Genomic DNA, 14,263 nt, shown 5'->3' on the forward strand with positions numbered 1-14,263 from the left:
AGCTGAACTAACGAGTGGATGAGACCTGCTGTTTCAACCAGCAAGAGAGGAATAACAAAAAACTTGACATTTGACCAACTTTCTTGTCAAGGAGGATGGATTGTATGTGTCACAGGGGAAGGCTACTTGCGTTACATTGGATAATACATAAAGTTTTGTTCTGACAACTATGAAATGGGTGCTGATCAGGTCTGTGTCTTCAGGGGCCAGGCCGGGTTCGGTCCGACATTTCTTTGGTCTGCATGGGTCCAAGTTGTGTCTTTCAAATAAAAGACTGGTCCGTTTTAGTTCCGGGTCCTACATTTCTGGGTCTTTTCGGGTTTGGGCACATATTTTTGGACCCATGAAGACTTCTACCTGAATGCACTACCAGGTCCTTTGGCAACTGGCACTTGTGCTTGAAGAAAAGGAGGACTAACAACAGTGCCTTTCTCTTCCCCAACCCCTGGCTTCTCAAACCCCATGGCGTTTGTGCCAGCAGGAAAAGTGCAGAAGAGGTCAACTGCAGCAAAAGAACCGAGCCTATTGGATACAGCCTGGGATTGGAAGATGATAGTCGATCTAGACCAGATGCTCACCTTTGCACCGGAGATCATCACTGCCACTCTCGGCCCGAAACTCTTCCTGTGGTCAGGCCCTGTTCATTATAGGGGTAAGAGTTTGGGGAAAGGTCATCAAGTCACTGACGGAGGCTCCCGAGCGAAGCAACAACTGGCTCTCGCTGAAAAGAAAGAATAAGAACTGGGCAACAAGATGACCCATCAACCAGCAGGAGGGGTAAAAGAAGAACAGTTGAGCAAACTGGAGGTGTTACGGGTTTATCAACAAAATACTAAGGAAGGAAGGTGACACTCGATGACTGAAGTGAATCAATAACCCCCCCACCACTATTTCCGATTACAATAGAACACAGTATTATAAAACGCTGTATTTGAAACAATTCTGGTGTTTTCGTGCACTTGGTTTTGTTTTGGGGAAAGAACATTCATTTTATGGTAATATATATTAACTTTGAAAAAGATTATGAGCTTTTCTATCACTGACGTCATTGTCCTGTGTGAGAGAGTCTACTCACCTGGTGCTCAGACCAACCACCTGCCCAGGTCTGACTGGACAAATGTAATATAGACCTGCCTTCAGCGACATAATTGTGCAGAATCGTAAACTTTTGTAAAATAATTTAGAAACTCAGCAGGTGTCATGGGGGGAAAACAAATGCATGCTCTCGAATGAACAATTCATGCATACATAATTAGAATAATCATATTGCATACAACAGATGTCAAAAATCACAACTTTGTTAAACCAGTAAAATACTGGTTAAAGTACATCGATGTCTTCATCTAAAATCAAAACAAAACTCCATTAGCACCTCGTTAAATTACAATGTCGATAGACTTACAACTTTCACTGTTTATTTTAAATGAGAATAGACAAAGCTGAGAAGTATTGCTGAACCAACATCCATTGTAGCATCACAACTGTATCATAAACAGAAATGTATTTGTTCCACAGCGTGGGCATTTACAGTGTTACAACAGCAAAGGGACAGTGCAGATGCAAGACAAAATAAAATAAGTAGGCTAACACATTAAATAAAAGAGGGAACCTAGACCTAACCCGCTGTTGATGTGAAGGGATAAAGTATTTAAAGGCACCTCAATGCGGCGCTCCTCCCTGACTCAGCAAGAATCCACAACAACCAGTTCCTACTAAAACAATAAGTTGATATTAACTTCAGAGCACAAGCTAACTTAAAAATCGTTCCACTAACTCGTTGCCCATGACACCGGCCAGGCTCCACATTTTTGCCACAACATGCACAGATGGAGGAAAATATAGATGACACTGTAATGTGCTTCGAGTTTAGCAGTAAATGTTATTGGACAAGTAGTCACATGTGACTTCCTCACATACTTGAAAAAATTACGTGAATACAGAAAATCTTTCCTCTGGATGCTAGTTTGTGGTAGAATGCAGGCCATGCGTGAGTCTGTCTTCTGGCTCTTGGAGATTGAACGGTATTAGGGAGAGACCTGTCTTCCATGCGTAGACAAAATAACACCTAATTCTACAGTACATTAACTTTTAAGTAACTGAATCACTATTGCAAACAGTAAATTTTGCAGTAGATATGCACCGATTGCCATTTTCTTAGCCGTTTTTTTATTCTTTTTTTAAATCTGACCTGCCAATTCCAATTTTCTTTCGAAGAACTATAATTGACAGCATAATAACTTGGCCTGTTTGGAGTATATTAGGTGTATCATGTTGTATCCAACAGATGCAAATGCAAGTGGCATTCAACCTAAATAAACTCATTTGACAAATATTGCTTTCATGAAATTGTTATGAGTAATTATACAATGACTAAGAATCACGATGATTGTTTTTAAAACAATACTGATTTTATAAACTTAATGTCATAACAATTTCTACTTATGTCAAACAGACTTCTTATTACATAGAACATTTAAGAGAACAAACCACATTGGGGAAAAAGGCAAACTATTAGGCTCTCCCTCCAGTGGGGAACGCTAATCCCTGTAGAACTGTTAAAGGCTTATTGTTATGAAAAACTTCGGATGTGAGATGTCATGCCACGCTTAGGACAGTCAAAGCACACGGAGCACAATGATCAATCAAAAGATCATTCAGAATTTAAAAAAAACAAAAAACTAAGAAATATGCCGATAATAAGGATGCTTGGTGATGAATATTAAAATTACCAGCCAATATTGTTCATAAAGGTTATATATAAAGGTTTATTTGGTTGCCAAACTTTACAAATTGGCTTTTTGTTTGAATAATATTTCACAATCAGTTATTATTATTATTATTATTATTATTACTACTACTACTACTACTACTACTACTACTACCGCCTTTATGTTAATCAATTAAGCTGTTGCATGATTTCTATTGTTATGTTCATGCACATGCTTCAATTATTGAAACATGCATGTTCTGGGATCTGGGAACGATTCCAATCTGGTCTCTGATTGGCTGTTTATTTGGTGTGTGATGAGCTGTGTTTTATAGAATGTGGTTGCCTGGATACTGGGGCTTCGTGAAAGTGACATGGCTGTGGAATGTTCAGGTTCAGTTATTTACCGCCCCATTTTCAACCGCTTCACGTCCATCCATAGTAATTATGAAACTGCAACGTCAGGTTATCTGTATGTATACTGGAAATCCAAAATGTATATTTCAGCTCAGATTACGCAGTCGGTTCATACGGTTTGTTGTATATCATTTTATAAAGTATAAACGCTTTAATAAATGTACAGCCTGCGATAGTATGAGTATTGGTTATATTGTCAAGTCTTCGTGTACTAGTTATGCATGGCCAGTCACTACTTTTGAATGCTTCCTGTGCATCCATGTGACATAAATTAAAGAAGCAAACCGCTCTGGTGGGAGAAAAAAGATAAAGGCAAGCAAAGCATATTTAAATTTGTAAATATGAACCCTGATAAGATATAGTGACTCTGTAACTGCTGCTATTTTGAGAAACACTGCAGTGGAATAAGATACTGAAAGATATCGAAGTGCTATATTAACCTTTTTGCTGCATTAAGATGTATAATATCAATCCATCCAAAGTGCTCATCTTGACCTGAGGGTTGCAGGGGGTGGGAGTGTTTCCCAGCATGCATTTGGTGAGAGGCAAGGACAGGTCACTAGTCTTATTACAGCGGACATGTACTGTAGAGACACTTTCACACCACTCTTTATATCATGCAGTAACAGTCATGGTTACAGTATTCAGAGGTCATCATTCTTGTCATTTCTTCCAGAACCATCCAGCATTTATACTAACACACGGCATTAATCACATTTTCATGGCCTCAATATTGTACAATACTGTTCTGCTTATGGGCAGTAACACTAAGTTACCTACAGTCTACTAGTACTGGAGTAAAGCTACATGAATAATTAAGCAATAAGCCACAAGAAGCCATGACTTAGAGTGATCCGTTTTATAACATGCAGTATATGTTTGTCTAAATAACCCTAACGCCTAACAGCAAACAATCCTTGAGCAGCTACTTTGTTAGATAAGTAAGTTGTTACAGCAGAAGAACAACTGGTGTATCTGTTTACAGTGCAGCCAAACAAACTGGAACTCTTCCACACAACAGCAGGACACAGTAACAGGAGTTGGTTACCTTGCTGAGGAGTTGATGGTGCAGCCTGTCGCCTTCAGCTCTCTGTGGCTCCTTGTATTATTACTTTTTCTATCATTGCGTTTCCTGTGTTTTTTTTCACAACAAAAGCTGCACCGTGTTTTGCCAGTTGAGTGTCTTTTAACTAACATCAGTAGGAAATGATGGGTCTGCATCAGCAGTAACACGGTTTTAGGAAAGTGAATGATAAACAGCGAGGATGATATCAATAAAATCAAACTAAAATCAGTAACTCTGGATGATATACAGTGCATGCCTTGTGTAGGTCATTTGAATCCAGTGCAGGAATGTTGGACTGCACATTAAAGCAGCAGTGCAGGACTTTTATATATAAATGAACATCTGTTCCATTCAAGCCCTTGCCAAAATGAGTTCACACAATGCTAATCAAGCCTGTCTCTGCCAGAGAAAGCTCTGATACACTGCGAAAGTATTTCGCAGTGTATCAGAGTTGTGGTGTCTGTGGTGACTTTCCTGCCCTGCACACATGCCTGCAGGTGACCTTGCCGCATTGTTAAAGCTGGAGTGCAGCTATATAAGCTATGATACAGAGAGGAAATGAATAGATGTAAATACATGGCAGAAAAAAACCCAGTGATTTTGACTTTTTATAAAAATCTTAAGAGCTATATCTTACAAGTGTTAAAAAAAAAATCTATTATTGGAAATCCACGGAGTGAATTTTGGTTAAATGGGATGTATTTTAAATTATAGCAGTATTCTTCTAAACTAAAAACTACTGCGACGTCCAGGGTGGTTTCCACCTAAAAGACCATATTAAATATGAGAAATAATAATTAATTCTAAGGCATTTTGACTTTAATAACCATGTGCAATTTTAATTCCACAATTTCCCAAAAAAAACAAAAAACATTTCAAATGTGTCAATTCTCAGTTACAGCATAGTTAGTCTGCTTGCACCCATCAAGAGTTTTAAAGTGCATCACACTGTAACATGTTGTCATTGTAATCCGTCTAATTCAGCTTGATGCAGGTCAGAAGGTCATGTCCTGCAGGCGGGGGTCATCCTGTGTTCACTATCATTTACAGGCCGCCACACTGAACGTTACCGGCAATTTGGATTTACGTGCAGTCAATCAATTGATAAACTCAGTGGTGCTTGAGCTGCTTACGTGTAAAACAAAAAAACATTTCTTCGGTCTTCTTTGACCCTATTGTGCTTTATTTAGTTTTGTCACACCACCGGTATTCCCCCTCATTCAAAGTCGTATAAATGGGAATAGCATTACTCTCCAACAAAGGGTGTGAACATTTTTGCTCTCCTAGTTTGCGTGTGAAGAGAGGGGCCTATCATATCAGCTGTGTGAGAGTTTAAGCGACACGCTTGCAGCAATCTGCTTTTTCACTCTCCAGGTCCTTTATCCAGCTAGAGCAGTTTTCCTGTGGGTTATTCTTCCTATCCCTCCACAGGAAAGCCACCCCCCCCCACCTCCCCACCCGCTGCTGCTGCTTCCGATCATGAGCTTTCTTCCTAGCCTTTGGAGTTGGACAACCCTTTTCCTTAACACTGTTGCCCTATGTTGATCATTTAAGAAGTCTGACATATGAGACTTATTAATGGATCTTTTATATTAGTAATAAATGCCGTTTTTAGAAGACGCCATCTCCCTCCCCTGAATGTCAACCTTTTACTGATGAATGACAGAGGCTTCACTTAGTGTTTGCTTCCTACAGTCTCTCCTTGCATTCCTACTATTGCTTTGTCCTGATTTGTATACGTAACGGAGTCGTTTCTTCTTGTTCTGCCAGGAACACGGTGGCCTTCTCCGAATCTTCCCTGAAGGAAAGGCCCAGTTTGCAGACATAGAGCCCAAATTTGACCGCCTGCTGCTGTTTTGGTCTGACAGACGGAACCCTCACGAGGTTCAGCCCGCCTTCGCTACCAGGTCAGTATCCACGTCCGTCCACTGCACACGCTCAGATCATCCAGCCCGTTGTGCAGTGACTCATTGCTTTAATTGTCTCTGCAGGTATGCCATCACGGTGTGGTATTTTGACGCTGATGAGAGAGCCAGAGCTAAAGAAAAGTACTTAACGGGTAAGTTTTGATGTACAAACTATAGGGATGTCACGACACCAGAAATGTAGTTTTTTCGTGACATCCCTAGTACAAACTACACAATCCTGTTTCTTTTGTTTTAGGCCCTCTGTGTTGTCTCTTAGACATCATCTCTTGTGTGTTTGTGTTTCTCTGCAGGTGCAGGAGAAAAAGGAGTAAAGGTTGAACTCGGCAAAGCATCAGATCCCAGCTAGTGGGAAGCCTGCGTCTCCTACAAACGGCCGTTAAATGCTCTGTCCGGAGAAAGTGGCCTGTAGAGAGCATGTGTGTGTGTGTTTTACATGGCAACAACAGCAGACTTTTTGCGCGAGTGTGTGGAAGATCCATTCTAATGGAGACAAAACAAACAAAAACAGTGATTTCTGTTTGTTTTCAGCAAACCGGGGCAGCCCAGAGGACCTTGAATGTCATGACATTGTACTGAAAGGGATCGTGTGTTTTTTGTTTCCCTTTCACCTCTTCGTTGGAGAGCGTTCACGTTACAGCTGAAATTTTCATAAAATCAACAGCAGTTAAGCTCCCAGAGAATCTACATCTTTTGCATATTGGTTTTTGCAGTTAATTCCTTAAAGGTACAGTGTTCTGCATATGCTTAATGTTATGCTTTTCACATGGAATCAGCTGTTATGAGCTACTGTAATGCAAAAATGTACTTGAGGTTGCAATAATATGAGGAATGATCTGAATTAAAAACATCCTTTTTCTGACAGAAGTTGTTTGGTATTAGTATGAATTCAATCATGTGTAGCACAGTAGATGTGTGGTCTTGGTTTTCCCACTCTCTAAAAACAACTCATTTGAATTAGCACTGATTCAGAGAGGCATACATCTGACAGCAGGATGATGACCTCTCACGCTGTCCTGTTTGCACTATATGCAGTTGCATGCTGCCCTCTGCAGGCCTACAGTGTATTGCACACTAAGAAGAGAGAAACATCCTTAACTTTAGGACAACCATCAGCAAATTCAACTTTTTAAATCCCCAATCAATATTATCTGCAGAGTTGTTTTTGCTGCTCTAATGTCATTTAACATACTGCACTGTGCCAGAGTTGCCTTTGATTTTAATTTATCAATGGCTTTATATTTACACTTTGTGCATTAGATGACAAACAAACCAGTGCTCTAATAAATCACTAATCTAATCTAACATTTTAAAACCAATTTGTGTATTTTCCAAGACGATCTCTAAATTTAAACCTCACAAGTGCAGCGTGAGAATGTTCCTATATTGTAAATGGACAATGAATCAGTATCTACATTTTAAAATACTGTCTTCTGTTAAGCTCCTGGGTGCAACCATCTTTTTAAAAAGTATATCAATAAATCGGGGAGAAGTTCCTTGAACAGAAGGATGTTTGAGTTTAAAATGCCACAGGGCCCCAGAACCTGTATGTTTGTTATGAAGTAGTCTTTATTAATTATCAGTAAGCACTTTATTATACAGATTATGTAATATAATAATTGTGTTAAGGAAACCTATTTGTGGTGTGATTCAGGATTCAAAGATTTGTGTCACACATGGAAGTAATCTGTAGAGAAAACATGAGCAACCTATTATCAAAGTCATGGTGTATTGCTAAAAATGAACTGCATCTTTCACAGCATTTAAACTTTTAATGAGTTAGATGAATATTTCCTTTATATAAACACGTCTGTATGAAAAAGAATATATAAAATAGTAAGAAAGTACGTATTACAAAAGTCAGGAAATATATTAGGCAGTATTCAATATAAACTATACATGAAAATGTTTAAAAGGCAGTCAACGTTAGCTCACATTGTACAAGGAGTGTGCAAAATTAACGTCCCATCAGTGGACTTGTATATACTGGCAGAAAAGTCTGTTAGTTCTTCTCTAGACAAAATAGAAGACAATGTATCGAATAGAGGGTGACCTTTGGCCCCATGTGCCTCTGTCACTCAGAGACTGTGCAAAGATATACAATAAAAAACAAAGCCACAGGTCAGCAGGAGTCGCTGTGGTCAGTAATGGCTGAGCTCTTCCTCCAGAAGAGGAGGTGCGGGGGAGTAACTGTCGTCTCCACCAATGTAGGCGCCGATGCCGCCGATGCCACTGCTGCTTTGGCTCCCCCACTCGTAACTGTCAGTAGCCAGACTGGGGAATCAAATCCGCAAACATGCATTCAACAACGCCGTTCAACCTCTTTGCCTTTTGCTACATTCCTACTTCCTGTACAGTATTTTGGGGATTACATCGTGGTGTTTTTTGTTACCTGGCTTGGATGTTCTGAGGCATGACGCTCCACGCCAGGTCATCGTCGCTGTCATAGCGCCGTGGGTTGTCAAAGAAATAAGCCCTGGGGGAGAAGGCGTGACCGGGAAGCCCAGTGCCAGTCTGCAGGACACGCCGCACAACAAACAAGACAATAGACACATAAAGTGTAATAAAAGACACAGTCTTACATTATTAAAACTTTACTGTATTTCACATCATGAGCAACAACTGATTTTTCCTTTTTAACCTCCAGATTTTCACAAGACAGAAACAGAAACAGACTTATTGTGTAGTTGAACAACAGTATGTTTTATCTGCTTTCCTATAAATAATCTTGTGTCCCCTCAGATTTGTCTTGTGACTCCTGGGAGGATTCCTGAACCCCAGGTTGGAAACCGCTGGCTTAGGGCATTTGCTTGGCTCACCCTGTCTATGTCTGGCAGCCGAACTCTGAAGAAGTAAACTACGAGAGTCGTGGGGAGCAGCTCCCATACAAACAAGATCACCCCAAAGACGATGTAGCCAGCGTCGCCCAGAGTCGACTGTAAGTCTGCCTGAAAAACAAAACAACACATTCATTATTGAAACAACCTACTCTGTTACCCAGAGATGGAGAAGAACTGCATTTCCTATTCGCAATCATCACAAGGGAAACAAAAAAAGTCTTTCAGTTTTTCAGCTTTCTCCCTTAACAACCACATGCATTGGTCAACTGATGCTCGAAGAAAAAGCTGAAGGCATTATGAGCTCTGGTGGTTCACCTGGTCTGAAACGTTGTACCAGTCGTAATCAAAGGAGCTGATCCTCTTGTTTGAGAGTCCCAGGACGACCAGATTGTAGCAGGCTCTTGATGAATACAGGAGAATGACGATGGCTCCTATAACTGTCACCTGGCACACTGACGTCCCCTGCACAGTTTAAAGAGTTGCATCAAGAAAACATTTGTAAAATCACACAAAAACTACATGGAAACTGACGGTAAGGATGGATGCAATACATTTTTATATTTTAAGGCACGACCTATGTTCTTGTTGTGAAGTACAACCAAGTTATGTGCAAGAACAACACTGTGTTGCTAGGAAACAATCGCTATGTAAAAAGCATAAATCATGTGGAGAAGTGCATCTAGACACAAGGGTGCCATTATAAGCAGTGCACAATACATTTTAATGTCAGGTTACACAAATCACCAGCGGTTGATTCCAGAGGGTGTAAATACAACTTCTCATTTCACTTATGATACTTGTTCCCCAGATGTCCCGCCCTGGGGAAGTATTTCTTACTTTGGACTCCAGGTAAATGTTGGCCAGTGACATCTTAGCAACCTTGTAAAGACACAAGGCGAGCGAGACGGCACACAGGACGAAAAGTGTGTCGTTGATGGCGACCCTCACTAGCACGACGGTGTGGGCTTCTGCAGAAGACATCCTCACCAGCAGGGCACACACCAAATTCACCACTAAAAACACGAGGCTGATGAACAGGAAGAGCAGGTAGAGCGGCAGCCTGTGAGTAAGGAAAACATATTATTCACCCCTAGAATTGCTATAAACCAAATGTTGGCATTTTTTTAATACTTCAGCTAAAGTTACTCATACAAAATAACAGGAAAATATAATTTAACGGCAAATTAAATGTAGTAATGGAGGTACCTGTATCTCAAAAGCTCTGGTGCATATTTGGACTTTGCCTTGAAAACAACCTGTGAAAAGAAATTAGTGAGTGCATCATGCAAACTGCGTCACGCTATTTAGGCAGCACGTTTTCACTTCTGTATTCTCGTTCTTTGAAAAACACAAGACACATTCTTCTGAAACAGGAACCTCACTGCACAGTTTCGAAAGTTTGGGATACACAATTGTCACACAGCACAGGGCCACATGTACTGTAATACTTTGAGGATTATGCTCAAAATAATTATATCTATGTTGTCATATTATTGATGTGATTAAAGTATTTTAGTATGTTGATTAAATGTGTTTCTAAAGTTCATTGCTCTGAACATCTGATCATTGTGTAATTCAATACATGTATTGGAAAAATATTCCCATTTAGAACTGAAATAATTAGTTGATTTACAGAAAATTAATAGCTACCAATTCTGATAATCAAGTAATGCTTTCTTTAGAAAATCGTGGACTGTTGCTGGGACAAAGAAATCTGATATTTGAAAGCTTGTGATGGATCTTTTACACAATTTCGTTTTGATATCAATTCTAAACATATTCCCAGTATTAGTGTAATGTTTTGTTTTATTTCTCTCTATCTCTAAATGATGGTTTACTATTGAATTTCATGTTATTATTTCAGTACTAGTTCCCATGAAGGCAGTGTATGTTTAAAGATCCACTCCAGACATGTTTTATGACATAAAAACACTCTGGAACAATAATTTATGTCTAATACATTATTCCGTTACCTCGTTAAAAAGTCATAACATTACATCTACTTTTCTGGCCTTGTTGAAAAGCCCAGCAACCATGAATATGCAAATATGTTTTAGTTTAAAAAGGTTTCTGGATGCTTGATGTCGCCAAAGTCCAAATCTCAGTGTACACTGCACTGGAGGCAAAAGGTTTCCACATTGATGTGTAAGTTGCATAGTGACTTCCTGCTCTAGTCTGCTACAGGCCAAGGTGCACACAGAGAGACTTCCCCTCTCCCCCCATCATTCTGCAGCACAGTGAAGGTCAAACATCCAGATGAAGCAACAAAAAGCAAAACAAATGTTAGAGTTGAGGGGGACTTTAAATGAGATCTCTTTAATACTCAATAGTCAAAATACTGTTCTCACACAGAGAAACAAAATACGTGACACACTGCTGCCATGAGCACTGCTAGTGCACTCACCTGTGCGAAGTAAAGGTTCATGAGACTGAGTGTGAAGAACTGGAGACAGACAGGGAAGCAGTAGAGCAGCCAGAAGGGAAAAGGCCCCAAAGTGTTGGCTGTGACAAAGTTCTTGAAGTAGAAGGAGAAGAGCACGGTGCGCAGGGCCGACCACAGCAGGCACAAGGACAGGAACACGGTCTGGTAGCTGAAGCGCTTGTGTCGGTACCGCAGGACCAGCCAGAGCTGCACGTAGATGAAGATGAAGAGGAGGGAGTAGAAGACGGTGTACACCACAGTCAAGCCCAAAGTGACGTAGGGGGGCACTGCCGGACTCAATGTAGGCAGAGGCAGAGACTTGTCCATCGGTGGCGGAGTCTCCTTCTCCTCCGCCAGGGCCTCCATGAACCTGCTCTCCCTGCCCGGGGGAGGAGGGAGCGGAGAGGAGGGGGCCTCTCTGCCGGTGTCGCCGCCCGGGTCTTCACAGAGCGTCCCGCTGAGAGGAGGTGAGAGCCACAGCAACAACAAAAAAAGGAAATAGTGTTGCGAGTGTTGCTGTCAAGTGGAGGAAGAAAAGAAAGGCAAGGGGAAGAAAACAAGGCTAACTTCCTGCTGCGGAGCCAGAGACAGCCAGAGAGCGAGGCACATGATCAGGGTAGATGAGAATGAGCCGTTTGTCAGCAGCAGCAGCGGGCAGGAAGCTGCTCGGAGCTGCAGCTAGGAGCTCAGTCAGTGCGAGGAGGACCAGCCTCCGCCCCCTCCAGCCCCCCTCGCGCTCATTACGTGACGCTACGCATCAGCTGACGCACGCTACTGTACCTTTAACCCTGTGATGTGGCTTCCCACCGCAACACTGATCCCAGGAGAGCGTCTCAGAGCTGTTGTTTGTGTTTACTTTCATTTTATTGAGGTGCAAGAAAAATATCACGTTCAAAATCACCGGTGAGTTCATAAACAATTTATACAACACATTCACATACTGTATGTAGGCCGCCTACTGTAAATACAGTTGATTGGTAAACTAATTTGTACACAAAAGGGGCAAAATATCATCGTAAAATATATTACAGAATGTATTGTAGCAGTAAATTGCTTTGGAAGAAGATGTTACATTACATTCAAAGATTACAGTTATGGCTATAAAGCTTAATTGGTACATAAAATAGCTACAGTTTATATTTAATTATAAGTCATGGTGAAAGATAATAAGATGCTTAAAGGAGTTCTAAACATATGTAGTATTGCACTTAAATAAAGTTTTATATATATATATATATATATATATATATATATATATATATATATATATATATATATATATGTATATGTATATTGTGTATATGGTACTATATATGACCTGCAATGTAATATTTTATTATAAGGTGCTGCTAACTGCAAAATTAAAGTAGAGTTGGAGTTGTTGTTCTGTGTCACTCTCTCGATTCACTGTAAACTATCAAATAAAGGCAAAAGGCCCAAGAGATATCTTTGGGGAAAAGGAGAACCGAATAATGCAGAATCTTTTGTTTTTAGTATAGCTTCGCATGTATTAATTAATAAAATAAATCAATTAATGTTTTTAATGTATAAAAATACATTAATATTATATTAAGAAGCTTTTTATGATTTTTTTATTCATCTAATTGCTGTAATATAATTGATCCCCGGCCCGCTTTTCCTAGTAATGTAGCCTTGACTTGATGTTAAATAGTCAAATAATGGTCAAATTAATACGGCAAAGGTCATCATGTTCTGACTTGATGTCCCAAATAGTCCAAAAATACTCCTAAATCATAAAGGAGATCCTAAAATTCAAATCAGTAGCATTTTTAATTAGTTCAGAAAGCTCCTCCAGAATCAAGGAAGACATTGTACAACTGTTTTTACAGGGTGCATAGTTTTCCTCATGACAAAATAACTGATCGTCATGTGTAAAATCATCAGTTACCCTTTAATTACAACAAAGAGTGCTTCAGGCCTGGTCAGGGAAGCAGAATTTGGTTTCTGATCCAAGAAGAAACATATCTAATCTGCACACAAACCTCAGTGAAGTTTGTTATGGTTAGTAGTGGTGGAGTTTTTTGTTTCACAGGACTGGGGCATGTGAACATGAGGAAGGCCAAGGACGGAGGTCACTGTGCTCACCTTTGACTGCTGTGAAACATTAATCTTTTTGCACACGGGACACTACCACCCAGGCGCCACACCAAACAGGATGCTTGATGTGCTTTGTTTTGCATCTTTGTTTTTAGTAAAGACACACTATCATTGTGTATATAATGGCAGATAACTAGCTGAACGGCTTTTAGATATAGAAGCACCATATCTAGTCAAAATAAAGCAAAAATATGCAAAAATATTGAATGTCTTGTTTGTTCCCAGAGTTCCCTCAGCTCGCCTCCAGCTATTTGAATCATCCACATCTCCAATTTTGTCTGTGAATAAAGAAGAATGCTAATAGAGTGGTGACGAAATGGCCCTTCAGGCTTATTATCAGGCTCCTGCCACAGACACATCAGATTCAGTTAAATTAATATCAACAGTGTTATTAAATAGATAGTGTATATTTATGAAAACAAGTATTGTTATTGGGTGAACTATTTTAGTTGCGAAACACTGTTGGCAAGTCCTGCAGTCATGATGATCTGTTCTGATAACATTTCACACAAATTAGCTCTTGCTATTTAACTATAATATAATAATATTGTTGGCATATGTTGTTGAATAATTAAATAAACAAATATATATATACATACATACATACAGTAGGCATCAACACCATATATATATATATATATATATATATATATATATATATATATACATACATACATATATACATATGTATCATTTTATATTAATCTCTGAAAACCTTTTTAATTATTTGGGGAACATATTCACAAACCACAAATACAAAATTCATAC

The 14,263-nt window shown here is 39.7% G+C and overlaps 2 protein-coding genes across 3 annotated transcripts in view; one reads left to right on the top strand and one right to left on the bottom strand.

The window, feature by feature from the left end:
* egln1a (egl-9 family hypoxia-inducible factor 1a) overlaps window positions 1-6,982 on the top strand; it is a 21,691-nt gene extending 14,709 nt beyond the window's left edge. For both annotated transcript variants that reach the window (XM_029449831.1, XM_029449830.1), the window contains 3 exons: window positions 5,961-6,097; window positions 6,182-6,249; window positions 6,409-6,982. In XM_029449831.1, the coding sequence (XP_029305691.1) occupies window positions 5,961-6,097; window positions 6,182-6,249; window positions 6,409-6,464 (261 nt within the window). In that variant the 3' untranslated portion in view covers window positions 6,465-6,982. The remainder of the gene's footprint in view (window positions 1-5,960; window positions 6,098-6,181; window positions 6,250-6,408) is intronic.
* An 885-nt stretch (window positions 6,983-7,867) lies between these two features.
* gpr137ba (G protein-coupled receptor 137Ba) lies at window positions 7,868-12,113 on the bottom strand. The gene is made up of 7 exons (XM_029450475.1): window positions 11,360-12,113; window positions 10,162-10,211; window positions 9,793-10,015; window positions 9,271-9,417; window positions 8,935-9,063; window positions 8,508-8,629; window positions 7,868-8,389 (listed from the first exon to the last, which is right to left on the bottom strand). Exons 1-7 carry the CDS (start codon window positions 11,741-11,743, stop codon window positions 8,257-8,259), a joined length of 1,188 nt encoding a protein of 395 aa, XP_029306335.1. The 5' UTR covers window positions 11,744-12,113; the 3' UTR covers window positions 7,868-8,256.
* Between the last annotated feature and the right edge of the window lie 2,150 nt (window positions 12,114-14,263).

This window comes from Cottoperca gobio, chromosome 15 (genome assembly GCF_900634415.1).
Source record: "Cottoperca gobio chromosome 15, fCotGob3.1, whole genome shotgun sequence".
In the NCBI taxonomy this organism is placed as follows: Eukaryota; Metazoa; Chordata; class Actinopteri; order Perciformes; family Bovichtidae; genus Cottoperca; species Cottoperca gobio.